Source organism: Papaver somniferum, chromosome 8 (genome assembly GCF_003573695.1).
Source record: "Papaver somniferum cultivar HN1 chromosome 8, ASM357369v1, whole genome shotgun sequence".
NCBI lineage: Eukaryota > Viridiplantae > Streptophyta > Magnoliopsida > Ranunculales > Papaveraceae > Papaver > Papaver somniferum.
The window spans coordinates 135551090-135578222 of NC_039365.1; the positions used below are offsets into that span (position 1 = coordinate 135551090).

The 27133-nt window shown below is 39.0% G+C and overlaps 1 protein-coding gene across 1 annotated transcript; it reads right to left on the reverse strand.

The window, feature by feature from the left end:
- Positions 1-19664: 19664 nt before the first annotated feature.
- LOC113303143 (histidine kinase 4-like) lies at positions 19665-26281 on the reverse strand. The gene is made up of 11 exons (XM_026552140.1): positions 24932-26281; positions 24499-24732; positions 24241-24410; positions 23566-23784; positions 23281-23467; positions 23128-23179; positions 22789-23018; positions 22462-22560; positions 21437-22155; positions 20548-21054; positions 19665-20265 (listed from the first exon to the last, which is right to left on the reverse strand). Exons 1-11 carry the CDS (start codon positions 25271-25273, stop codon positions 20016-20018), a joined length of 3009 nt encoding a protein of 1002 aa, XP_026407925.1. The 5' UTR covers positions 25274-26281; the 3' UTR covers positions 19665-20015.
- Between the last annotated feature and the right edge of the window lie 852 nt (positions 26282-27133).

Below are 27133 nucleotides of genomic sequence, written 5' to 3' on the forward strand. Positions count from 1 at the left end.
ATTATTACTAGCATGCAGAAAGTTTATGTCCTCATAACTCTTTGGATGCTTGCGGCGCTGGAAAGATTTGAAGTTGTATGTTTTAGTTTAATTTGCTCGAGGACTAGCAAAGTCTAAGTGTGGGGAAATTTGATAGGGTGTAGAATACACCTTATTTACTATCTGTTGGTTATGCTTTCTTTGTTACTTTTCGTGTGAATTATGTATATTGCGTGTGTTTTTGAGTTATTAGGTACTCTGAAGTCACATGGAAGAAAAGAAGAAGAAATCATCCAAAATTGAAAAAAGAAAGGACAAAAAGGTCATTTCACTGCGAGCAATATTGGCAGCCCATCTAAGGTAAGGGGCAACCCACATAAATGCTAAAAGCACCCAGCAAAAGACTATGAGACACCCAGTCTGGGGGAGGATCTTATCCCTGGGGTGTACCAAATCCAACCCACCTCATAACCCTACATGAGAGACGACTTTCCTCTCATTCATCACATTTCAGTTTCTCTGAAATTGAGAAAGAACAGTCCAGCGGCTGCTATTGCCGTGAGATTGAGATCCAGGGAAGAATCAGATCGAGAATTAGAGTGGGTTTTGGTCAAGTTTTAAGCAGAAAAGAAGATGGTGGAATTTCGTTGCTACAATTGTCCGAGAAGAAAGAGTTAATGGGTATGAGGTTGTGGTGGAAGATTGAGATCGAGAAGTGGAAGATTTGTAAGAAGACATCGATGGTGTTGCTGCCAAGATTCAGAGAAGAAGAAATTGGAGATTAGAAGGGGGATCTGGTGGCTGTGATAATTAATGGGTAATGTTCAGATTTCGATTTGGTTCGAGATGGGTTCTGTTGGTATGATTTTGGGATTAAAAAGATTGAATCTGGCAGAGAGATTAATAGAAGAAGCAGCTGCTGGAATGGTTTCTGCTGTTGGATTGAAGGTTCAAATCGAGAATTTGTAAAGAAATTGGAGGTGTTGGGAGGCGATGGATTTGGATCTGAGATATGAATAAATGGGTTCGAGTGAAGAAGGGAACCTGCAGGTCTGAATTGTAGTTGAAGGAGATGGAATTGGTGGTGATTTCTGGTGAAGGTTTACACTCGGATTGGAGTTTGGCCGTAGTGCTGAAGCGTAGAAGAATTGATAAAATGGGAATGGTTGTTTGTCAGCAAGAAGTGGAGTTAGTGTTTGAAGGGTTAGCGGTGTAAAGGTTGCAGGGAAGTGAAGTTGTAGAATGGAGTGTATGGCGTACATGGAAGATGATGAACCTGTTGTTGCTCAGCAGTAATGGGTGTGCTTGAATAATTAGATGTATGCTAGGATTTGTTACAGGGAGAAGAAAAGAAGGGCCTGAAATTGGCCGGGAATTGACAGAAATACAAACAGAACTCTGCCCAAATTTCTCCTCCAGCGAGTCGATCCAGACGAGTCCGATGACCGATCCAGCTTGTGGCTCAGTTGAGTCAGTATCCAGTAAGACCGAGTAAGATGATGACTCGGTGTCTGACTTCCTCTTCCTTGACCCGGTTGACTAACAGAGACTGTTAGTTTGACAGTTATATGGAACAGTGCCGTGATGGAATATTCTGTGGACGAAGAAGAAGATTCCAGCGACCGACAGGGAGATTTCCGGTGTCGTATTCCGATGGTACCCGTGAAGTTCCGGCGACGCAGTTAATGAAGAATTTTTTAGACTCATGGGTTTGAAGAATTGGGCTTGGATTTTGGAAAGAGAACAAGGAGGAATTTTACAAAGACAAGAATTTGGAATGTTGAGCTACAAAGGGAAAGAGATTCTGTTCCTAAGAGGAGTTGAAGCAATTTGAAGCCTATAAATAGAGAAGCTCTCTACACAACTTCCACAACTCTACACACACAACACTTGTGTTTTTTGCTTGCTTTCAAAATTCTTCTTTTAATTATTTGTGTGAATTTTAAAAATTCTCCCTTTAATTATTTGTGTGAATTTCAAAAACATGAGTAGCTAATTTTCTTATTGATTGAGTGCATATTTCTATATATTTTTCTTGGCATTTAACTCATCTTTTGTACATTAATTCTACATTTTCTCCCATATTCTGTATTTTCTTTGTTTTCAAGAATAAATATTTTTATTAATTAATTTTGCATTTTTAGGTAATAAATAAAGTTTGGATGAATAGCGGAGCGGAAAAGAGCAGAAAAGTAGTGAAAAGCCGGGAGGAATTACACAAGGAAGCCGCGAAGAATGTTGTGCACAAGACCAAAAGGCTAGAAGTGGGCTTGAAGAAGAAGAATTGTCCTTAAAGAAGATATGGGCTTGGCATACCCAAGGCCCAAAACCCTTACCCAAACCCATTTTCTATATCCATAACCACCTCCATTCTCAGCCGTTAGATGGGACTACATCGAAATCCTACGGTCGCTCCTTCGTAGAGCATCAAAATCTGAAGTCTCTGCAAAACACCACAGCGCTTAAATTCCAAGCCTTCAGATTAGATTGTAGTTGAATCCAACGATCGCTTCTTTGCCTGCGCATCAAACCTCGATACTTCCGCTTAACACTACAACACCTAACTCCATCTGGTGTCGTTAATTTTGTTGTATTGTATAATCCAACGGTCGCTTCAGGATCCACTTCATCTCACCGTCAGATTGATCTTTCATCTCCATATCCCACGGTCGAGATTCGCCAAACATCGAACTCGATGATCCCGCTACACACCATAGCGACCGAACCCTATGACCTAACCAAACATCCCATACCTCCAAATCGACCACTTCTTCTTCTTTTCTTTCTTTCTTCTTCACCCATCCCTGTTGCAGAACCACCACCACCTACCCTTCCACTGCCATCGCCACCACCTACTCCATAGCCACCTAAACACCACCAAACACCTAACCCTTCATCATTAGCACACTCTACACCTCCCTCAACAACCAATTTCACCTCCTCTCACGCCACAGAAATCCTAGGTGTGAAATAGGTGAAATAGGATGATGAGATGGAGATAATCAGAGGCATGGAGAGGAGCAGGAGACTAAGGAGAAGAATGGGTCGAAGTCAGTAGCGTGTAATCGCATCAATTTGGGTAAGAATTTACCAAACCCTAGTTCTGTCAATTTGGGGGTTTTTACATAAATCCTAATTAGGTTGAGATAGAGCATGGAGAAGATAAAGTGGGTGATATAGGGTAGGTAATTGAACCTAACTGTGATTTTCTGTCACATTAGGTAGAACCCTAATGTCTACTGTTTTGGGAATTTTTGGGTAAAAAGGGTGTAAACCCTAATTATGTAATTGGGTATAAAAAGGGGACTGTGGTGTGTGTAATGAATTATGCCTGGATTAGCCAGGTGTCACCCAAGAGCACTGGAATAGCCAGTGTCTCAAGGGTTAGTGTTTAATTTGCAACTATCTTTATGTTTATTCCATTACTCTTATTTAGTTTCAATTCAGTTCATGTTTTGTTTTATGTCTTCTGTGTTTGTTTATGATCAGTTCAATGCTCTGTTTAGTAATTGTTTGTTTTTGTTGCTGTATGTGAGCTCACATGTGTATGTGTATAGCTAGGCTGAGATGATGCCTTAAGTCACTGTTAGTGGTGGAATGCTAGGTTATAATTCATGTAAATTGAGTTGATTGAGTAATGAAGGAATTTAGTGCTCAACTGTGCTTGTGATTGATTGTGCTGTCAAAAGACAGTCAATGCTAGGAGTAAACAGTTGAGCAAGCTTTCTCCTTCCATTCCATTTATGTATGCCTGGAACATAGGCAGGCTTGAACCTTCACCTAGCTCCATTAGGGACAGGGATTTAACATAGAATTACACCATCTGGCTAGGTCACAAGGTGGATTCATAACCTAGTTGTGTTGTTTCTCTGTTGTGTATCTGTAATTTTGCTCCCCTGCCATTGCCCTTGGCTTAAGCCTTGGTTCCATTGTTCTTGTTTAGTTTCATTGTTCTGTCACCTGTTTTGTGTTGTATTTGTATCTGTTTCTTGTGTTTTTGTTTTATCATCCATTGTCTCATTATTTCACTACCATCTTCATTGCCATTGTAAATTTGCATCCTTTTGCCCTGTGTTGCTTCCATGTATATACCATTGTCACTTTTTCTTTGTACATGTCATTGTAAATGCCATCCTTGGTCCTGGTGATTTAGTGCCCTGTCTGCCTAGAGCCTGCTTTACCTTGTCTGCCTGAACAGCTCCTGCTCTCCTTTCCCTGCTGAGCACCTTCCCTTTGCATGCTGCTGCTGCAACTGAGCTTGGCTCAGCTAAGACCAAAGTTTAGTTCAAGGCCCAGCCCAGTTCAGGTTAAGGCCTAAGGCCCAGTTCACTGTTACCAAGCCCAATTCACATCAAAAGACCAAAAGCCCATAAGTTCACAGTCAATCCAAAAGCCCACTGAGCCCAAAACCATTTCATTGTTACAAAAACCCACTAAGCCCAAAGCACAATTAGAAGCCCAATAGCAATTAGAAGCCCAATAGCAATTTAGAAGCCCAATAGCAATTTAGAGCCCAAATAGCTAGAAACTCCAAAACACTCCCAGTCTCTGTGGATCGACCGTACTTGCACGAGCTACAACCGACGACCGTGCACTTGCGGTATTACTGTAGGCCAGCGTTTTCATTGCTTCAATTTTATACACTTTCCCGGGCCCACCAAGTTTTTGGCGCCGCTGCGGGGATTGGTGCTGTGTTTTTCTTGTAGTTTTATTAGCTATTTTTGCATTTCACTGCATAGCGTTTGCATCTGCATCTGCTTCACTTCATTTGCTGTTTGGACCTGCTGTTCTAACCAGTTTTTCCTCTGCTGGGACGCCACCAAGGAAAAGAACCAAAGCCCAACTGGGTTTTTGCAACAATATCAGAGCAGCTGGGTTGTGCTTAAAAGGTAACCCATTTAAGAACCCGAATGTGGGCTTCCAATTTTAATTGTGGGCTTGTAATATTAAAGCCAATTTTTTGGGCTTTTATTTTCTGTTGGGTTTGTAATTAATTTTTGTGGGCTTGTTTGTTAATTTGTGGGCTTGTTTAAATCTTTCATTGGACTTGTATTTTGGACTCTGGGTTTAAACCCAGCTGAGCTTGTAACCGATTGTGGGCTTGTTTCCACTCAAGAGTGGACCTCGAAACCAAAGTTTTAAAACAAACGACGGGCCTTAACCAACTGGGCCAAATTAAACTTTCAAAATTAAAACTTAGTGTTTCGTGGGCCGCAGCCTTCCTCCCATTCCATTAGAGGACCAACAGGGGCTGCTCCCAATCGTCCCAAAACCATAAAAAAAAAAAAAAAAAAAAAAACCAAAATAAATAAATAATAAAGCTATAAATTTTTCTCCCATTCAAAAACCAAAATAGTTTTCTCCCATAAAAACCAAAGTTTTTCCAAATGTTTCCCAAAAACCAAATTTTCTTTTTCCCATCAAAACCAAATTTTTCCCAAAAGTCCATTCCAATCCCATTAAAAACCAAATTTTGTAGATAATGTGTTAGTTCAATTTCCTTTGTATATTTTGTGCTCATCCATTGTGACTCCGAATATGTTGGAGTTTTGCCTTGGATAACGGAGTTTTAATTCTGCTTTCGCCGAAATCGGGTATTCTCTCTCCTTTTACTCTACTCAGCATGTCCCTTTCCATATATTGCATTTTAATTCTTTCCATATTTTTAAACATTGAGGACAATGTTTAGTTCAGGTTTGGGGGTATAGAGTAGATACCACGATAATATGCCATAATTGAAAACAAACTCCATCTTTTTGAAAAAATTGAAAATTGAAAAATTCCAAAAAAATTAGAAAAATGATAAAACATAAAAATGGAGCTCATTTACCTTGAAATGTTGACTCTTGTGCAAATATGTAATTATTAGGAGTCTTAGTCTAGATATTTAGGCACCCTGATTCTAGCACAATTCCATAGTGATAAAATTTGCACGTGCACGATCTACCAATACATGTATAGCCTCGATCTTCAAGGTGTTTGATAGGAAGTCACGATTGCCAATCACTTTAGAATACTGAACGAAACTTGACTAGCTTGTTCTTTGGTTGGTTGGGATAGAAGGTGGAGGTTACATTAAGAAAACAACCATCGAATTTAACTGGGTGCATCAAAAAGGGCTACCTCTTGCAAAGTGTCATGTAATCTTTTGTTTCCTTTTGTATATGTATCAAAAGTGTTTCCTTATCAAAAAAAAAAAAAAAAAAAAAAAATCATCAAGTATTTTCAATTCCATCATCTCTTGTTCCAAAAAAAGAGAGTAGTCAATGTAAATAAGAGTCTTGTAAATAGTCATTTTGTTGTTTCATTGTAATAAGCAAGGAGGGTGTATGCCATTGATGTACAACGTGAGTAATTGTGAAATACCTCCAACTCATTCACAATTCTCGTAAAGTCCGGACAGCTAGCTAGATTTCGACCTTGGTTCTTAGCCTGAGAAACTATCTCTTGGTGATTAGTAGTCATAACTTCAGATCTTTCTTTACACATGTGTAGATACACTTTACACTCTTATCACATGTCTTTTTTTTGTTATCAGTGCTAGGATTGTGCCTTTGATAGCTAGATTGACATCTCCATTTTTCTGTGAGCTTAAACTGTCTTGCACATGTCACATTTGATGGAATCTGAGCTTATATTTTGACCTAGAACTTTGTAGGTACGTTCTAAGCAAACCTTCACGAGACTTAACTCGTCCACTAGGGACACTTAATGGTTTAAAAGGCTTAGTGCATAAGCTAAATGCATTCGAGAGACCAGCAACAGTGGTATAGTTAGGATTTCCTTAGTTTTGTTTTACTTGAGGACAAGTAAAATTCAGGTTTGGGGGTATTTGATGAGTGCTAAAAAGTGCATATTTCTATATATTTTTCTTGGCATTTAACTCATCTTTTGTGCATTAATTCTACATTTTATCCCATATTCTGTATTTTCTTTGTTTTCAAGAATAAATATTTTTATTAATTAATTTGCATTTAGGTAATAAATAAAGTTTGGATGAATAGCGGAGCGGGAAAAGAAGAGAAAAGTAGTGAAAAGCCGGGAGGAATTACACAAGGAAGCCGCGAAGATGTTGTGCACAAGACCAAAAGGCTAGAAGTGGGCTTGAAGAAGAAGAATTGTCCTTAAAGAAGATATGGGCTTGGCATACCCAAGGCCCAAAACCCTTACCAAACCCATTTTCTATATCCATAACCACCTCCATTCTCATCCGTTAGATGGGACTACATCGAAATCCTACGGTCGCTCCTCGTAGAGCATCAAAATCTGAAGTCTCTGCAAAACACCACAGCGCTTAAATTCCAAGCCTTCAGATTAGATTGTAGTTGAATCCAACGATCGCTTCTTGCCTGCGCATCAAACCTCGATACTTCCGCTTAACACTACACACCTAACTCCATCTGGTGTCGTTAATTTTGTTGTATTGTATAATCCAACGGTCGCTTCAGGATCCACTTCATCTCACCGTCAGATTGATCTTTCATCTCCATATCCCACGGTCGAGATTCGCCAACATCGAACTCGATGATCCCGCTACACACCATAGCGACCGAACCCTATGACCTAACCAAACACATCCCATACCTCCAAATCGACCACTTCTTCTTCTTTTCTTTTTTCTTCTTCACCACCCTGTGTTGCAGAACCACCACCACCTACCCTTCCACTGCCATCGCCACCACCTACTCCATAGCCACCTAAACACCACCAAACACCTAACCCTTCATCATTAGCACACTCTAACCTCCCTCAACAACCAATTTCACTCCTCTCACGCCACAGAAATCCTAGGTGTGAAATAGGTGAAATAGGATGATGAGATGGAGATAATCAGAGGCATGGAGAGGAGCAGGAGACTAAGGAGAAGAATGGGTCGAAGTCAGTAGTAGCGTGTAATCGCATCAATTTGGGTAAGAATTACCAAACCCTAGTTCTGTCAATTTAGGGGTTTTTACATAAATCCTAATTAGGTTGAGATAGAGCATGGAGAAGATAAAGTGGGTGATATAGGGTAGGTAATTGAACCTAACTGTGATTTCTGTCACATTAGGTAGAACCCTAATGTCTACTTTTGGGAATTTTTGGGTAAAAAGGGTGTAAACCCTAATTATGTAATTGGGTATAAAAAGGGGACTGTGGGTGTGTAATGAATTATGCCTGGATTAGCCAGTGTGTCCCCAAGAGCACTGGAATAGCCAGTGTCTCAAGGGTTAGTGTTTAATTTGCAACTATCTTTATGTTTATTCCATTACTCTTATTTAGTTTCAATAGTTCAGTTTTGTTTTTGTCTCTGTGTTTGTTATGATCAGTTCTGCTTGTTTAGTAATGTTTTGTTTTTGTTGCTGTTATGTGAGCTCACATGTGTATGTGTATAGCTAGGCTGAGATGATGCCTTAAGTCACTGTTAGTGGTGGAATGCTAGGTTATAATTCATGTAAATTGAGTTGATTGAGTAATGAAGGAATTTAGTGCTCAACTGTGCTTGTGATTGATTGTGCTGTCAAAAGACAGTCAATGCTAGGAGTAAACAGTTGAGCAAGCTTCTTCTCCTTCCATTCCATTTATGTATGCCCTGGAACATAGGCAGGCTTGAACCTTCACCTAGCTCCATTAGGGACAGGGATTTAACATAGAATTACACCATCTGGCTAGGTCACAAGGTGGATTCATAACCTAGGTGTTGTTTCTCTGTTGTGTATCTGTAATTTTGCTCCCCTGCCATTGCCCTTGGCTTAAGCCTTGGTTCCATTGTTCTTGTTTAGTTTCATTGTTCTGTCACCTGTTTTGTGTTTTGTATTTGTATCTGTTTCCTTGTGTTTTTTGTTTTATCATCCATTGTCTCATTATTTCACTACCATCTTCATTGCCATTGTAAATTTGCATCCTTTTGCCCTGTGTTGCTTCCATGTATATACCATTGTCACTTTTTCTTTGTACATGTCATTGTAAATGCCATCCTTGGTCCTGTGTGATTTAGTGCCCTGTCTGCCTAGAGCCTGCTTTACCTTGTCTGCCTGAACAGCTCCTGCTCTCCCTTTCCCTGCTGAGCACCTTCCCTTTGCACTGCTGCTGCTGCAACTGAGCTTGGCTCAGCTAAGACCAAAGTTTAGTTCAAGGCCCAGCCACAGTTCAGGTTAAGGCCTAAGGCCCAGTTCACTGTTACCAAGCCCAATTCACATCAAAAGACCAAAAGCCCATAAGTTCACAGTCAATCCAAAAGCCCACTGAGCCCAAAACCATTTCATTGTTACAAAAACCCACTAAGCCCAAAGCACAATTAGAAGCCCAATAGCAATTAGAAGCCCAATAGCAATTTAGAAGCCCAATAGCAATTTAGAGCCCAAATAGCTAGAAACTCCAAAACACTCCCAGTCTCTGTGGATCGACCCGTACTTGCACGAGCTACAACCGACGACCGTGCACTTGCGGTATTACTGTAGGCCCGCGTTTTCATTGCTCTTCAATTTTATACACTTTCCCGGGCCCACCAAGTTTTTGGCGCCGCTGCCGGGGATTGGTGCTGTGTTTTTCTTGTAGTTTTATTAGCTATTTTTGCATTTCACTGCATAGCGTTTGCATCTGCATCTGCTTCACTTCATTTGCTGTTGGACCTGCTGTTCTGAACCAGTTTTTCCTCTGCTGGGACGCCACCAAGGAAAAGAACCAAAGCCCAACTGGGTTTTTGCAACAATATCAGAGCAGCTGGGTTGTGCTTAAAAGGTAACCCATTTAAGAGAACCCGAATTGTGGGCTTCCAATTTTTAATTGTGGGCTTGTAATATTAAAGCCAATTTTTGGGCTTTTTATTTTCTGTTGGGTTTGTAATTAATTTTTGTGGGCTTGTTTGTTTAATTTGTGGGCTTGTTTAAATTCTTTCATTGGACTTGTATTTTGGACTCTGGGTTTAAACCCAGCTGAGCTTGTAACCGATTGTGGGCTTGTTTCCACTCAAGAGTGGACCTCGAAACCAAAGTTTTAAAACAAACGACGGGCCTTAACCAACTGGGCCAAATTAAACTTTCAAAATTAAAACTTAGTGTTTCGTGGGCCGCAGCCTTCCTCCCATTCCATTAGAGGACCAACAGTGGGCTTGCTCCCAAATTCTAAAAAAAAAAAAAAAAACCAAATTTTATTTTCTTTTAAAATAAATAAATAAATAAATAAATATTTTCTCTCCCATTCAAAAACCAAAAATTTCTCCCATAAAAACCAAAGTTTTCCAAATGTTTCCCTAAAAACCAAAATTTTTCTTTTTCCCATCAAAACCAAATTTTTCCCAAAAAGTCCAATCCCATTAAAAACCAAATTTTCTTGTAGATAATGTGTTAGTTCAATTTCCTTTTGTATATATTTTGTGCTCATCCATTGTGACTCCGAATATGTTGGAGTTTTGCCTTGGATAACGGAGTTTTAATTCTGCTTTCGCCGAAATCGGGTATTCTCTCTCCTTTTACTCTACTCAGCATGTCCCTTTCCATATATTGCATTTTAATTCTTTCCATATTTTTAAACATTGAGGACAATGTTTAGTTCAGGTTTGGGGGTATAGAGTAGATACCACGATAATATGCCATAATTGAAAACAAAACTCCATCTTTTTGAAAAAATTGAAAATTGAAAAATTCCAAAAAAAATTAGAAAAATGATAAAAACATAAAAATGGAGCTCATTTACCTTGAAATGTTGACTCTTGTGCAAATATGTAATTATTAGGAGTCTTAGTCTAGATATTTAGGCACCCTGATTCTAGCACAATTCACATAGTGATAAGAAATTTGCACGTGCACGATCTACCAATACATGTATAGCCTCGATCTTCAAGGTGTTTGATAGGAAGTCACGATTGCCAATCACTTTAGAATACTGAACGAAACTTGACTAGCTTGTTCTTTGGTTGGTTGGGATAGAAGGTGGAGGTTACATTAAGAAAAACAACCATCGAATTTAACTGGGTGCATCAAAAAGGGCTACCTCTTGCAAAGTGTCATGTAATCTTTTGTTTCCTTTTGTATATGTATCAAAAGTGTTTCCTTATCAAAAAAAAAAAAAAAAAAAAAAATCATCAAGTATTTTTCAATTCCATCATCTCTTGTTCCAAAAATAAAAAGAGAGTAGTCAATGTAAATAAGAGTCTTGTAAATAGTCATTTTGTTGTTTCATTGTAATAAGCAAGGAGGGTGTATGCCATTGATGTACAACGTGAGTAATTGTGAAATACCTCCAACTCATTCACAATTCTCGTAAAGTCCGGACAGCTAGCTAGATTTCGACCTTGGTTCTTAGCCTGAGAAACTATCTCTTGGTGATTAGTAGTCATAACTTCAGATCTTTCTTTACACATGTGTAGATACACTTTACACTCTTATCACATGTCTTTTTTTGTTATCAGTGCTAGGATTGTGCCTTTGATAGCTAGATTGACATCTCCATTTTTCTGTGAGCTTAAACTGTCTTGCACATGTCACATTTGATGGAATCTGAGCTTATATTTTGACCTAGAACTTTGTAGGTACGTTCTAAGCAAACCTTCACGAGACTTAACTCGTCCACTAGGGACACTTATGGTTTAAAAGGCTTAGTGCATAGCTAAATGCATTCGAGAGACCAGCAACAGTGGTATAGTTAGGATTTCCTTAGTTTTGTTTTACTTGAGGACAAGTAAAATTCAGGTTTGGGGGTATTTGATGAGTGCTAAAAAGTGCATATTTTAATATTTTTCTTGGCATTTAACTCATCTTTTGTGCATTAATTCTACATTTTATCCCATATTCTGTATTTTCTTGTTTTCAAGAATAAATATTTTTATTAATTAATTTGCATTTTTAGGTAATAAATAAAGTTGGATGATAGCGGAGCGCGAAAAGAGCAGAAAAGTAGTGAAAAGCCGGGAGGAATTACACAAGGAAGCCGAAGAATGTTGTGACAAGACCAAAAGGCTAGAAGTGGGCTTGAAGAAGAAGAATTGTCCTTAAAGAAGATATGGGCTTGGCATACCCAAGGCCCAAAACCCTTACCCAAACCCATTTTCTATATCCATAACCACCTCCATTCTCAGCCGTTAGATGGGACTACATCGAAATCCTACGGTCGCTCCTTCGTAGAGCATCAAAATCTGAAGTCTCTGCAAAACACCACAGCGCTTAAATTCCAAGCCTTCAGATTAGATTGTAGTTGAATCCAACGATCGCTTCTTTGCCTGCGCATCAAACCTCGATACTTCCGCTTAACACTACAACACCTAACTCCATCTGGTGTCGTTAATTTTGTTGTATTGTATAATCCAACGGTCGCTTCAGGATCCACTTCATCTCACCGTCAGATTGATCTTTCATCTCCATATCCCACGGTCGAGATTCGCCAAACATCGAACTCGATGATCCCGCTACACACCATAGCGACCGAACCCTATGACCTAACCAAACATCCCATACCTCCAAATCGACCACTTCTTCTTCTTTTCTTTCTTTCTTCTTCACCCATCCCTGTTGCAGAACCACCACCACCTACCCTTCCACTGCCATCGCCACCACCTACTCCATAGCCACCTAAACACCACCAAACACTAACCCTTCATCATTAGCACACTCTACACCTCCCTCAACAACCAATTTCACCTCCTCTCACGCCACAGAAATCCTAGGTGTGAAATAGGTGAAATAGGATGATGAGATGGAGATAATCAGAGGCATGGAGAGGAGCAGGAGACTAAGGAGAAGAATGGGTCGAAGTCAGTAGCGTGTAATCGCATCAATTTGGGTAAGAATTTACCAAACCCTAGTTCTGTCAATTTGGGGGTTTTTACATAAATCCTAATTAGGTTGAGATAGAGCATGGAGAAGATAAAGTGGGTGATATAGGGTAGGTAATTGAACCTAACTGTGATTTTCTGTCACATTAGGTAGAACCCTAATGTCTACTGTTTTGGGAATTTTTGGGTAAAAAGGGTGTAAACCCTAATTATGTAATTGGGTATAAAAAGGGGACTGTGGTGTGTGTAATGAATTATGCCTGGATTAGCCAGTGTGTCACCCAAGAGCACTGGAATAGCCAGTGTCTCAAGGGTTAGTGTTTAATTTGCAACTATCTTTATGTTTATTCCATTACTCTTATTTAGTTTCAATTCAGTTCATGTTTTGTTTTATGTCTTCTGTGTTTGTTTATGATCAGTTCAATGCTCTGTTTAGTAATTGTTTTGTTTTTGTTGCTGTTATGTGAGCTCACATGTGTATGTGTATAGCTAGGCTGAGATGATGCCTTAAGTCACTGTTAGTGGTGGAATGCTAGGTTATAATTCATGTAAATTGAGTTGATTGAGTAATGAGGAATTTAGTGCTCAACTGTGCTTGTGATTGATTGTGCTGTCAAAAGACAGTCAATGCTAGGAGTAAACAGTTGAGCAAGCTTCTTTCTCCTTCCATTCCATTTATGTATGCCCTGGAACATAGGCAGGCTTGAACCTTCACCTAGCTCCATTAGGGACAGGGATTTAACATAGAATTACACCATCTGGCTAGGTCACAAGGTGGATTCATAACCTAGTTGTGTTGTTTCTCTGTTGTGTATCTGTAATTTTGCTCCCTGCCATTGCCCTTGGCTTAGGCCTTGGTTCCATTGTTCTTGTTTAGTTTCATTGTTCTGTCACCTGTTTTGTGTTTTGTATTTGTATCTGTTTCCTTGTGTTTTTTGTTTTATCATCCATTGTCTCGTTATTTCACTACCATCTTCATTGCCATTGTAAATTTGCATTTTGCCCTGTGTTGCTTCCATGTATATACCATTGTCACTTTTCTTTGTACATGTCATTGTAAATGCCATCCTTGGTCCTGTGTGATTTAGTGCCCTGTCTGCCTAGAGCCTGCTTTACCTTGTCTGCCTGAACAGCTCCTGCTCTCCCTTTCCCTGCTGAGCACCTTCCCTTTGCACTGCTGCTGCTGCAACTGAGCTTGGCTCAGCTAAGACCAAAGTTTAGTTCAAGGCCCAGCCACAGTTCAGGTTAAGGCCTAAGGCCCAGTTCACTGTTACCAAGCCCAATTCACATCAAAAGACCAAAAGCCCATAAGTTCACAGTCAATCCAAAAGCCCACTGAGCCCAAAACCATTTCATTGTTACAAAAACCAACAAAGCCCAAAGCACAATTAGAAGCCCAATAGCAATTAGAAGCCCAATAGCAATTTAGAAGCCCAATAGCAATTTAGAGCCCAAATAGCTAGAAACTCCAAAACACTCCCAGTCTCTGTGGATCGACCCGTACTTGCACGAGCTACAACCGACGACCGTGCACTTGTGGTATTACTGTAGGCCCGCGTTTTCATTGCTCTTCAATTTTATACACTTTCCCGGGCCCACCACAAACACGAGACCTTGCGGAGGGATTCCGTGGAGCAATTGTGTGTGAAAACAACGCTAGAAAGTGGACCAAGCGAACCGAGTTTCACTACTAGTACTAAACCTAAATTCATAAATATTAATGCGTTCGGGGAATTACATCTTGTAAGCGAACCTCAAGGTGGTTCTTTTGAATAGAATTTGATAACTAAGCGGACCTGTTACTAAGTGAAATAAGGAGTTTTGGGGTTAGCTAAGCGAACCTGCTATCCTACGGTTGGTGATAATCTGTGACTAATAACATGTGGATGGAAAACATAACTTGAATCATTGTTTTGCAACGAAGAAGGATTCCTTGATCTTGTCTCTCTTATTGATTTCAACTTTATCTTTTTAATTGCTTTGTTTATTTTCTTTTGCTTTATAAAACAAACCCCCCCTTTTTGTGACAGTTAAACAACTAAAATTCTTGCTCCTCGTGGGAACGAACTTGACTACACTATATTACTTGTTAATTAGGTGGAAAAATATTAATTAATTTGTTATGGTTACGACACGCATCAGTTATTGTGAGGTGACTAATATTTCTAGACTGCTCTTCGGGAGTGTAAAACCGGATTATTAGTTGGTTCATGTTCACCATGATTTTATCAAAAGACGGAACAAAAAACCGAATAAAGAATAGACATATATGTGGGAGACATATTTGTTTATAAGACTTCAACTTTGGGTCGTAGCAACTCTTAGTTGTGGGTGAGATCAACTAAGGGAATCAAGTACGCATGATCCAGCGTGGTTCTAGAGGCGTATGGAACGCGACTGTACTTTAATCGGTGTGAGACTTGGTTAGGGCTCAACTACATCCCAGTACGAAGTTAAATTGTAGTATGCTAGAGTCTGTAGCGGCTTAATACAGTGTGGTGTTCAAATATGGAGTAGGTTCCGAGGTTTTTCTGCATTTACGGTTTCCTTGTTAACAAAATTTCTGGTGTATGTGTTATTTCTTTCCGTATTATATTTTTATATAATTGAAATATCACAGGTTATACGTAGTTTAATCAGTTGATAAATCCGACCTTGTTTGTTGGATAGAACTTGATTGACACTTGGTCATTGGTTTTTGGTACCGTCCAAGTTATTTCTCATATCAATCAGGCTCGCAGATTTCTATCTGTTTGATTTGCTAATTATATTGAGAAAGAGACATAAACTCTTTGATTTAATTCTTGATTAAGTCTCGCTTTTAAGTTGGTGCTCTCGGAATTAAGTTGGAGTTTAGTCCATATAGATTTCCGAACGAATTGTTGAGTGTGGTTGTTATTCCCCCGCTTTTTCAGTAAAACTTCCGTGTTAGCTTGTATCTGTGAGTCAATCGCCAGAAACCGTTTTTGATAGCATTCCGGCCGAGTTTCGTTTATTTCTCAGTCAGTTCCCGGCCAAATTCCGGACTTCTCTTTCTTTGCTGCATGCCTACACATTCATCTATTTTCAATCCAAGCTTTCTTCCATTCAGCAACATACCCGTTACTTCTCATCTTTTAATTCTTCTTTGTAGGACATCAACGCCCCATGTTGCTTCTTGAATCACTGCACCATTCATTCAGTCTCTGTGTCACCTGTTGAAGTAGTCTGTTGCATTCAGTTCTCTAGATCACCTTCAGTTCCATCTCTTTATTCACAGTAACATTAACACAAACATCAACCTATGAAAATCCTAACTGTTATGTCAAATCCATCTCCTATCTCGATTGCGGTGACCGCCAACAACACCAACATCTTAAACGCACTAGAAAATCCACTCAAATAGCACCTCAGACCCAAATCAATCTATGACATTCTTCAACTCCACAGATCTTGCTACCCAATAATCCCATGGTATCAATTCATACTACACCGTCTTTGATTAACCCATTCAATCACTCCCAGATTTTACTCGAAACTCGATTGTGGGACAATCCCATCTTCCTAATCTTTTATATTCAATCAAAAGTAGCAGATCTCAGATCCCCTTTCTCAATTTGAAACAAGCCATATTAGTGATATCACCATCCCCAATCTTTCCTCTTAACCCTTACCATCTCACAGCATTCGATTCAAATCTAATCTTCTCAACTCGTATCCTTCAGCAATAGCTTCCGTGTCTTCTCCGATTTCTTGGTTTCAACTAAACCCTAACAATTCCCTCATCGGAACCTCATCTTCTCCTTAATGAATCAGTTTTATCAACTCCCCACTCGACATAGTTTTTAGGGTAAGAGTTAAAATGTGGATTTGAGCACCCCACTCTATAGTATAAACGGATTAACGGGTTGAACCCGCGGGTTTTACAGGCCGGTCCGGGATAACCCGTCTTCTATCAAGCCAACGTTTTTCCAACCCCGACCCTGCTTGTTTAGACAACCATCCAAGCCAGGCGCGAGTTTTTACGGGCCGTTCCGGGCCAACTCGCGGGATTTGAGCTTGTCTGCCAGCACTAAAGCTAGGGGATATAAAAGAGCAACTTCGATTCGTTGCAAAAAATGATAGGAAGATATCTAGATGGATTACCGTCGGAAGGATTTGATTATGAATCAATTTCTAGGGGTTCTACTACCATTTTGTTACACGATCATGCCATGACAAGAGAACCTGTTAGATTTTCTACTGCTAAAAGAGTCTCTGAGCTCAAATTCTTTACGGAAGATCTTATGATTCTTAACAGTTTCAATACCTTGGCTCACAATTTTAACAGAGGGTTTAATCTTTCATCCAGGGGATTTCTAACAGTGGTGGCGAAATAAGAAGAAAGAAGAAAGAAGAAAAGAAAGATTTAGGCTTAACAAATGTTTTCTCTAATAGATCAGGATTGGTCGTAGGCTAGATGGGTTAAATAAAGTCTTTGGATCCTATGTAAATATTAGGAAAGTTAAGGGTATGATGGTCTTTATTTTTAAGAAATAAGCAAAAGTTAATATTTGAACCGAGCCAAAGAAGGTCAACGTCGTTTCCAAGTACCAACCACTAAGTTGTACAAATATTAGTCCAAACACTACCAATACTATGTATAACTATACTCACAAAAATCTTATACTACCAATACTATGTAGAACGATTCTCAACAAAAATCTCTATAAGTTCCTTAAAAAGCACAATTTATAAATATAAATCCTAATGCTAGTAAAATATTAATTTTTCTAACCTAAATTCAAGATAAAGCAAATAACTAATATTACAAATGTCTATATATATCATATGTTCATCGATGTAGATGGTGATTTTCTGACCAAGGACTGACCGATTTGGTCCAGGCTCGTTTACCTAGTCAATTTGCATTATTTTTTTAAAGGCAAAAGAGAGTTATATTACATAGAAAACAAATTACACCTGGTACAGTTTATCCATGATATTTGCAGGAGGAGTTACATGCAATTCCTGGTTTACTACTTCTTCCAAGAAAACTAAGCTAAAAACGGCTTTCATATGTAAATTTCCAGCTAAAGACTTGGCTAGAAATTTCATATGTAAATGATTGTAAAAACGGCTTTCTGAAGTTTAGAAAATCCTTTTTTAAGCATGTAAATCGCAAATTTCAAGGTGCACTTAAGTCTTGCAAATAAGATTCAACTTCCAAGTTTTATAAGGCAAAGTTCTAACCTAAGCACAAGGCGACACTCATGCTCCAAACAAGAAGAAGGCAAAGCCTTGACCAAGTCAAAGACAAAGCTTAGGCTTAGCCTAAGCCAAAGGTCAACCATATACTTAATAAGAATCTCCGTCCTACACTCAATGTAAGACTCAAGCTTATAAAAAAAATTCATACCTAAGCTTAAGACAATGCGGGAAGCGCAAGTCAGGACTCAATCTAGCCTCTAGAAGCAATATGAATATCAGATGTTAAGCTCATAACATCTGATATTCATTCGATTTCTACAAACGTGTTCCTCGCCATTTCATTCCCTAGAGCTTACGAACTCAAAAATAGGGCCCACACATGGAAATTTACGATTTTTGTTGTCTTTAAAGATAGGTACTTCGTTTAAGACATACTTCAGGCCTTCATCTCGCCATAGACGAACTTCACTGCCTCAATACTCGGTGACGTCACCCCGCATGTTGAGCGCATTCAGGCGATAACCTCTCTTCAGAGCTGGCAATCCCTATGTTTTTCGCTCGTCGGAATGCTAGATTGACGCTCAACCTCATCCTTCTTCTTACGCCTATAATTGGACAACGACTCGTCACGTTCCTCTGGATGGACAAACTACACCAGGCATCAGCCTCTCTTCAACGTCGACCATATGATTCTTTTCTCCTAAGCAAACTACATAATTGGGTCATGCTTGAACTTAGTCAGGCTTGTGCTTTCCTCATGACACACACAACTATCACATGCCTCCATGAGCTCTCCACACGACTCATGTTGGCCTCCACATATAAAATATGAGTACTCCTCCATCTCGGTTACGACAACTCCGGAGAATACTACCACATCATACAACACATTACACATCACATACTAAGGTTGATTACGTCAAAATATGAGGATATTATTTTAAGGTTTTAGTCTGGCGCTTTATGTCACGCGTGAGTATCATCCTACTCACACAGGAAGAGAATAGTCGGTCACAGGGAGTCAGCTGCGGAGGATAGACTCAACTATCAATCTATCGTTATTTATTCTCGAAATTAAGGAGGAGGGGCTTATCTTACTCCTCGGGCTTGTTTCACCCACAAGAAATTAAGGTTTTGCATGGCTATAAATAAACGAACTCTCGGTCATTCTAAACAGCAAGTTCACAATTACAAACAATAGGTTTCCACAAAACTTTTTCTTGGAGAGCCTTCTCTACAACTCGAACTCTAATCTCATCTCTTTTAGTTTCTCTCCCTAGACAGGCCATAACTCTGTGTTATGTAACTGAAACAGCCTTTGAACGACCATTTCATTGGTTTAAGCAAGGACTCTTCATAGTCAACATTCTGGACTCGTGCAAACCCTAACCACTTTTATCTCTCCTACCCTTTCACGATTTTCATCATCTACAATCACACACTGCAATTATGACTCGTACAAACCCTAACCACTTTTATCTCTCCTACCCTTTCACGATTTTCATCATCTACAATCACACACTGCAATTATGGGAACCGATGAAGAACATACATGCTTATTTTAAATCTCATATCCCGCAGATAAAAACAAAGAAACAACCTCTATGGCCTGATAACTGGAGCTTAGCTGACAGTAGAGAATTCTTTTTATTAAAAATACAGACGAACTAGAGAAGTTCTATCGAAAAACAGGAGGAAGTGCAAAAAAAAAAAAAAAAAAAAAAAAAAAAAAAAAAAAAAAAAAAACTGGTCTAATGCTTCCCGCACGTTTTGTCAAGTACATTATATTACTGGATATACATATACAAGTAGAACTGGAGGTTAGGAAATACTATACACGATAAAATGATGTCCACTGAAACCAGAGTCGATTCCGATATATATAACACCTGATGCAGAAGCGATCCTCCCCAGAAATCAAACTCTTGATAGCCTAAATAACTCCAAGAGAAATAGCGAATTATTGCTGACATGTTCCCGAAAACTTCAATCCCATCAACCTGCTAAATTTTGACCTCATCACTACCTATCCTCCTATTCCAGGTGAGGTTGACCTTATCCTAATTAGAGCGCAATATAAAAGGCCCTGGGTTCCCAAAAGAACGAGTGGAAAATGATATCACACTGTGTCTGAGATGGCTTTAGATTCGAAGAACTTGGCAACAGATTTGTAAAGATTCTCTTCCTCGAAGGGTTTTGAAACATAACCATCCATTCCGCACTTGATACACTCCTCGTATGTCGCCTGAATCACATCAGCTGTCATAGCTAATATTGGCATGTGAAACTCTGGCTTCCCAGTAGATCCACCATTTTTCACCGCATTTGCTTTGCTCTCCATCCTTCGGATCAATCTGGTTACCTCAAACCTACAATGTAAAGTATATTTAAATATTTTTTGGTTAGACGTTACTTCTGAATTTTACAGAACTCAATCTGTATGCCTTTCAACCAAGCTTCCTAATCCTAGTTAGGAAAAAGAAGCTTTTTCATTTTTGTAAAAAATTATTTGATCGGGTGACAGAATTTCATGCTGAAAAGATTTAAACAAAGGCGAAGATGCTGTTTAGCTAAAAAGAAAAGTTGGAGCATCAGAGAGTTAGAAGGAATAAGATATCAAGGTAACATAAAAATTGCATTCTTATACGCACCCATCCATCTCTGGCATCTGAATGTCCATGAAGCAGGCATCAAAAGCACGTGGCAACTCAAGAAGAGCAAGAGCAGCTTTGCCGCTCTCAGCACACTCCACATTTGCTCCAAACTTCTTAAGTGCACCCGCAGCAACTCTGCGATTGACCCTATTATCATCAACCACCAATATCTTTGTTCCGTTTAAGATGCTACGAAGAGAGGAAGACCCATTATGTAATGGCTTCCCTTGCCACCTCTTGTTCCCAATGCCTAGGACCTGTTGAAGGCATGCTCCAACCATACTTGCTCTCAAAGGTTTCATAAGGACAGTATCAGCAAAACCTGCAGCTTTTGCTTTAGCTATTTCTTCAGGGCTGATACAAGTTGCAAGCAGAATCAATTTAGGGATCTCAAGCTTATGCCCACTATGTTTCCAATCTAGTAACCATTCAGCTTCGTGACCTTTCTCGTTGGAAATCCAAGAATCCTTCTCAACTAAAATCATATCTGGTTGTTTTCCGTCTCTGAAAAATTAAACAATGCAACTCAACTAAGCAAAGAGAATCAAAGGTAAGAACTGGATGCTGTTTCGTTGAGATATTTTCAAAGTAATAACATGTTTTATTATAGTCCTATAGCTGAAAAATAGGAAAGATTTAACATAAAAGTTAGTGCTCTGACTATGCAGATAGGTTTTGGGGGGTAATGCATGCAGATCAAACAGTAAAACATGGCTTATGGAGGCTTTGTTGATTATCTAGGACGATATACTCTAAATTCTTGTGATTTTTTCAAACTAAAGGGAAAGATAGAAGTCAAAAACAAATAATATTTTGAATTAGAAAAAAAGAAATTTGACATTCAGTAGTCAACTCCTTGGAAGTTTATTCCAATAGAAAATCTTACCCAGATCTTGAACCACAACTTAACCCAGAAACAGTACCAACTGCCAACTTCATACTAGCTGCCAGTTCTACAAGGATACCAAGTCTCTGTAGATGATACTTCGTCACAACTCCTCGAACTGGTTTTCCATCAACCACAATGGCTTTCAACCCTTTGAAAGTAACCGGTAAAGTCTCAGAAGGTGATTTTTTAAAGTTGTTCAACGAAGTTTTGTCACATCTTCTAAGGTTTGCAGTAAATGTAAACGTGCTTCCTACTTGAGGTCGACTTACGAAGCTTATCTGACCACCCATCAGCTCAACCAGACACTTACTAATGCTCAGGCCGATACCAGTCCCACCATAGTTTCTAGATGTTGAACTGTCTGCCTGCATAAATGGTGTGAAGACCCTGTCTTGCGCGTGTAAAGGTATCCCAATCCCTGTATCCTCGACACTAATCCTTAGAGTCACACTTTCAGGATCTCCATTGCCCATCATCCACTTACGAGAAACATCAGAGTGGAATACATCATTTGACATTAGAACCTTAAAGTTTTCCCAGCTATTAAGGTCATCAGCTGCCTCATAACCACTTAAGGTATTAAAACGACTACAACCTGATATAACTTCCATCCCATCCAATCCTCCATTCAAGCATATTTCAGTTTTCCCATCCATCATGAGCTGTACAGGTTCTACCAAATGGACTTGAACAAATATATGTCCACGTTCAGTGAACTGCAAAAAAGAAAAGGCAAATGAAGTGAATCAATCATATCAATGTTTACAATAACTTGAAGGGTGCCAATGAGGAATTCTTATTTTATATTATAGACGACTATTGCAAAATCTCAGAGGATGTTTCAGGGAAATTGGAAAAGTAGTCCTAAAGGAAATTTTTGAGCAGTAAAAACGGGTTTCGTCTGAGTATACCATATCTACATTATTGTGGTTGTGGTGGTGGTGGTGTGTGTGTGTGTCTGGGTGGGTGGGGGGTGGGAGTGGAAATAGTCTAAGAATAAGAAATGATGACCCAGAACTTACTTTAACAGAGTTCCCCACAAGATTGGTAATAATCTGTCTGAATCTTCCCGGATCACCGACCAAAATTTCAGGAACTTTATCAGAAACAAACACAGCAAGCTACACTTCCTCGATTGATTATGTGGCAGTAAGATGGAAAGGAACCCCGCATTCATGGATATCAAATGGAAAAAACAGTCAGGTCCAGCATGTCAATGAAACATTAAAGCCGAAGTCCATACACAGATAAGAACTGATTGAGTAGCTTGAGGAAAAAAATTGAAGTGCAAATGTAAAAACAAAAAGTTTTTGTCAATGGCAACAAATCGACTAAAAAGTTGGCCTCACCTCAATACGCTTGTCCCTAGACTTCCCACAGAATAAAGACAGAACATCATCTAAGATTGACCGTATATTAAAAGGAACAGCTTCGAGTTCTAATTTGCCAGCTTCGATTTTTGCTCTATCAAGCACTTCATTTATTAATGTTATCAATGCCTTCCCACAGGCTTGAGCAGTTTGCGCAAAATCCAACTGAGTTTTATTAAGGTCTGTGTCTAGAAGCATACTGAGCATTCCTGCAAATAAAAGCATCATACTAATCAACTTCAGTACTTGACGGTCTTAACTTCCTCCGAAATTCAAGACTATTGCAAAAGAAAAAGATAAAAATGGTTCTGAACATACCCAGGACACCATTCATGGGCGTTCTGATCTCATGAGAAACTGTAGCAAGAAACTGCCATCAAGCAGAGGCAAAAGGAGTACCAGATTGTTATGTTCAATCAATTAAACATAATTATCAAGTATGCAGATTTTTGCATGGGTTTCAATAGGAACCTGAGATTTGGCAACATCTGCAGCTTCTGCTCGAACTTTAAGCTCCTGCATTTGTCGAAAATCTTCTTCGATTTTGACAATGTGAATTCCTGCCCCATATACGATATACCCTATCAACAACGAAATCACAAAAAATCCTATGGCGGAACTGATTGCCATCCATGGTGTTGGGGGATTTTGAAGATATCTGTTCAGAATCCCAAAATATTTAGGCTACAATGTGCAACAAGACCTTTAGTATCAAGCATGATTCGGTGTAAGGGATCTAAAATAGAAAGTGCTTACCTACATCTCATTCGGTGCTTCCGAAATGGATCTCCAAAATCAAGCAAACTAATATGCGAGAGGGACATATCACCACCTGGATAAGGGGGGCCGTACATGATTAAAGGTTGAGAAGTATTGGTCACATCATAAACATTCACCACAATAGCCTGCTTCCCAGCAAGCTGCCCTAACAAATTTTCCACGAGTGATTCGACATCGAACGCTCCACCAAGATATCTGTATTCAGTCAGTAACTCATTCAACAATCCAAATCAGTCCACATTGACGGAAAAAAAAAAGCTACCAAAATCTTTTATAAGAAGATATCAAAAGGAAGTCTCCAGTGAAATGGGAAAGGAGGAAACAGACATAAGAAAGATTTTAAGATGCTAATTTTCCTGGCAGTATAGCTATGTGTAGAAGCAAGCAACTTTTGAAATCTCAACATCAGTCTTGACAAACAAATGGACCTAAACTATTGAGACAGTTCAAACGGTTTGATGGAAACACCGAAACATGCCATGCAGTTTCACAAGATATGATTTTTTAAGTAGCTTTGCCCCTAGCAGTTTTTTTTCTTTCTTTCCAACAAGAACATGCAAATTCCAGGCTAAGAAATTCCAAGCAGTCATTAGAACAGCAGCTGAGGTAACAAAACATGTGTTGTTTACAGTTAGGACAAAAATGTCTCACCCTGAAGTCGAATGAATGCGTTCTTCAACTGTCGCATCAGCTGAAAGACTGAGACTGTACACAGGGAAGGTTAAAACAACTCCCAGATGGTGAGAGCCGAGTAACCTAAACGGGTTAGTAAGAACAGCCTTGCCAGTAGCCCTAGCCCTCAAAATATTTTCTCGATCCTCCTGCACTCAAAAAGGTCATATATGAGTACCAAGAAACTCTGAGAGCCAGACATTTCAGTCAACATACAAAACCAAACAGAATGATCACCTCGCCCGACATCATATCAAGAGACTTAATGTATGAAACAGTCTGTTGTGAGAATATAACTGGAGCGTATTCATCTCGTGGGGGTGAAGGAACATTCTCCATGGTCTGTATCATCCAACCTTGTACCTTCTCAAAATGCTCTCTCTCAGAATGGAGGACTCTCTGTGCATAAGCCACCCCACTTAACAATGGCCGCTCAAATGCGGTCCTACCTGTATACTGGGCAAAAGTTTCCTGTATTTCACACCATTACCACCTTAAATCAGCAACAAATATTGGAGAAATGAAAGAAAAATAAAATCCTATCCTATAACAACTAAAAATTAACCCAAGAAGCAAACTACGGAACAATTACACTCGAAATGTAAGAAACTGACAACCTTAGATCTATCACCAGAAAAGAAAAAATATTGAAATTTGTAAGAAGAGAAACCTGATCAATGGCAGAAGGATTCTTGTAGTAGTGAAAAGTAGAGACAAGGATAGCCAGGGCGTGAACATGATTGACGCTAACACTGAATTGATCTTGAAGCATCCTAGCCCTTTGATCACACATACTAACTAAAACTTCCTTTCTTCTAAGCAAGTTCTCATCCTCCATATTCTTGTAAATAAAAACAGAAACAACACCCATGATAAAGATCCAAAGAAGTAACAAGCTAAGGAGTCTTCCTTTGGTAAACTGAATAAATTTGGTAGCCCTTTTGACAGCCAACCTTTCATTTAACCTCACAGCCACTGTATGGTGGCTCTGCATCTTTAAACTCGTCACCATTGGCAAAACTTCAACTTCTCTCTTTCTACTTATTCTTCTCCTCTCATCTGCATTTCTTAAGCTAAAACAGAAAGATACCCAACGACTAGAAAAATTAAAGAGAAATACTTTTTCAGAGATTGTCCAGTCAAAAGCCCTTTACTCAAGAAGTAAAAAGATGGTCTTTTTTCTCTCTTTACCCTATAATGACAAATTTGAGCATCTATTCAAGCATGAAATAAAAATTAAGCAAACCCAGAACTAATAACAACAATTCCACTTAACTTCTGTCCTTATATTGTCTTTCCTTGGCTGCTCCCTCTGTATCCCCTGTTTCTCCCACAAATTAGAGGAGAGAAGAGAATCTTAGTCTTCAATAACGAAACCCCAAGTTAGAAAAGAAGAAACAAGAGGTCTGGCGGAGTGGGTTTATCTCAAAAGAATGAAAGCTAGCTTCAAATACCAAAGAACATAATATTATTGAAGAAGTAGCAGTATAGAATAAGTTCCTTTTCTAATCATATATCCGCTTCAAGCGTGGGTTTAGGTTAATACTTCGAGATATAGAAGAAGCACGTTCACTGTTTTCACCCTATTCTTTAAGAAATTTGACTCAAAATGAAAGATTTAGTAGTATTAGTTTTATGAGAAACTCCAACACCAGTTATTCTTCGCACCCAATGTAGTAGAGCCATCAAGAGTGAGTGAGTAGCAAAGGTAGGAGTTTGATTGATTGATAGTAGGGTGATTTCTTGTTACTTATTCTTCTTGTTGTTGGCCTGAGTCACACAAAATCTTGATCGGACACCTCTATTGTAATGGGAAGAAGATATTCGCTTTATTCATCCATCCACCTTTATCAAAACAACTGAATCGAATTTCTAGATATCTCAAGATACGTTACTGTCCTTGATATCATTAAACTATTTGCCCCTCCCCCCTCACACTTTTCCTTATTCTATTCTATTCCCTCCTCTCCTCTTCTTTACCATTGTTTAACATCGGTCTTGCCTTCTTCTCTTTGACTTTGTCTCTCTAAAACAATAACAAAAAAAAACTCTCTTTTCCCACTCCACTGTCTTAAAACAAAACAAAACCCAACCCCACTAATTTGTAATTGAAATGCATATCCCGTATTTCAAGGATTTTTCCGGAAATCTTTTGATCAATCAAACCTCAGTCTGAGCCTCATACTTCAACCGATCCATCCACATTAATAGTCACATCACCGAGAAAAAGGAGATGGGGGTACCTTAGCTCTGTAAATCTGAGTTGATGGAATGTGATGATGTAGATAGAAACCTAACAAGAAAATAATAATAGTCGAAATGAAACTCAAACAAACAAGACTTTAAATCTGTTCTTGTGGTTTCTGAATAGGAGCTTTTTTTCTTCTTCTCGGACTATGTAATAAAACTTCAAAGTCGAGTACATAAATCATCACTTTTCATGACTACTTTTTCTGGTTTAGTGTGTTAGTGGGAGCCAAGGAAGATAATAATGAGATCTGAAGTAAGCTACGGAAATTCAATGAGTGAAGTAATTTAATTTCACTCCAGGAACAAGGTAATAAAAAAGGATTTACCTTTATCTGAAGTAACTGTGAGACTTGAGGAAAGAAAATAAATTTTGTTGCAACGGAACAGAAAAGGGAAACGAAAACAAACCCTAAAAATCGCTGTCGAAGATCCTCTGGATAGTGACATCCCGACAGCAACCGGATTTCATTTTATTTTTTACAAAAGACACCTGATTATTTTTATTTAACTACATAAAGTGCCACGGCCACTTCTTTGGTTGTATACGTATGGACTATGGAGACCGGAAGGTCCCGGGCATTAAATTCGGTATATTAGAACAAGTCCAATGGCAACGGAACAC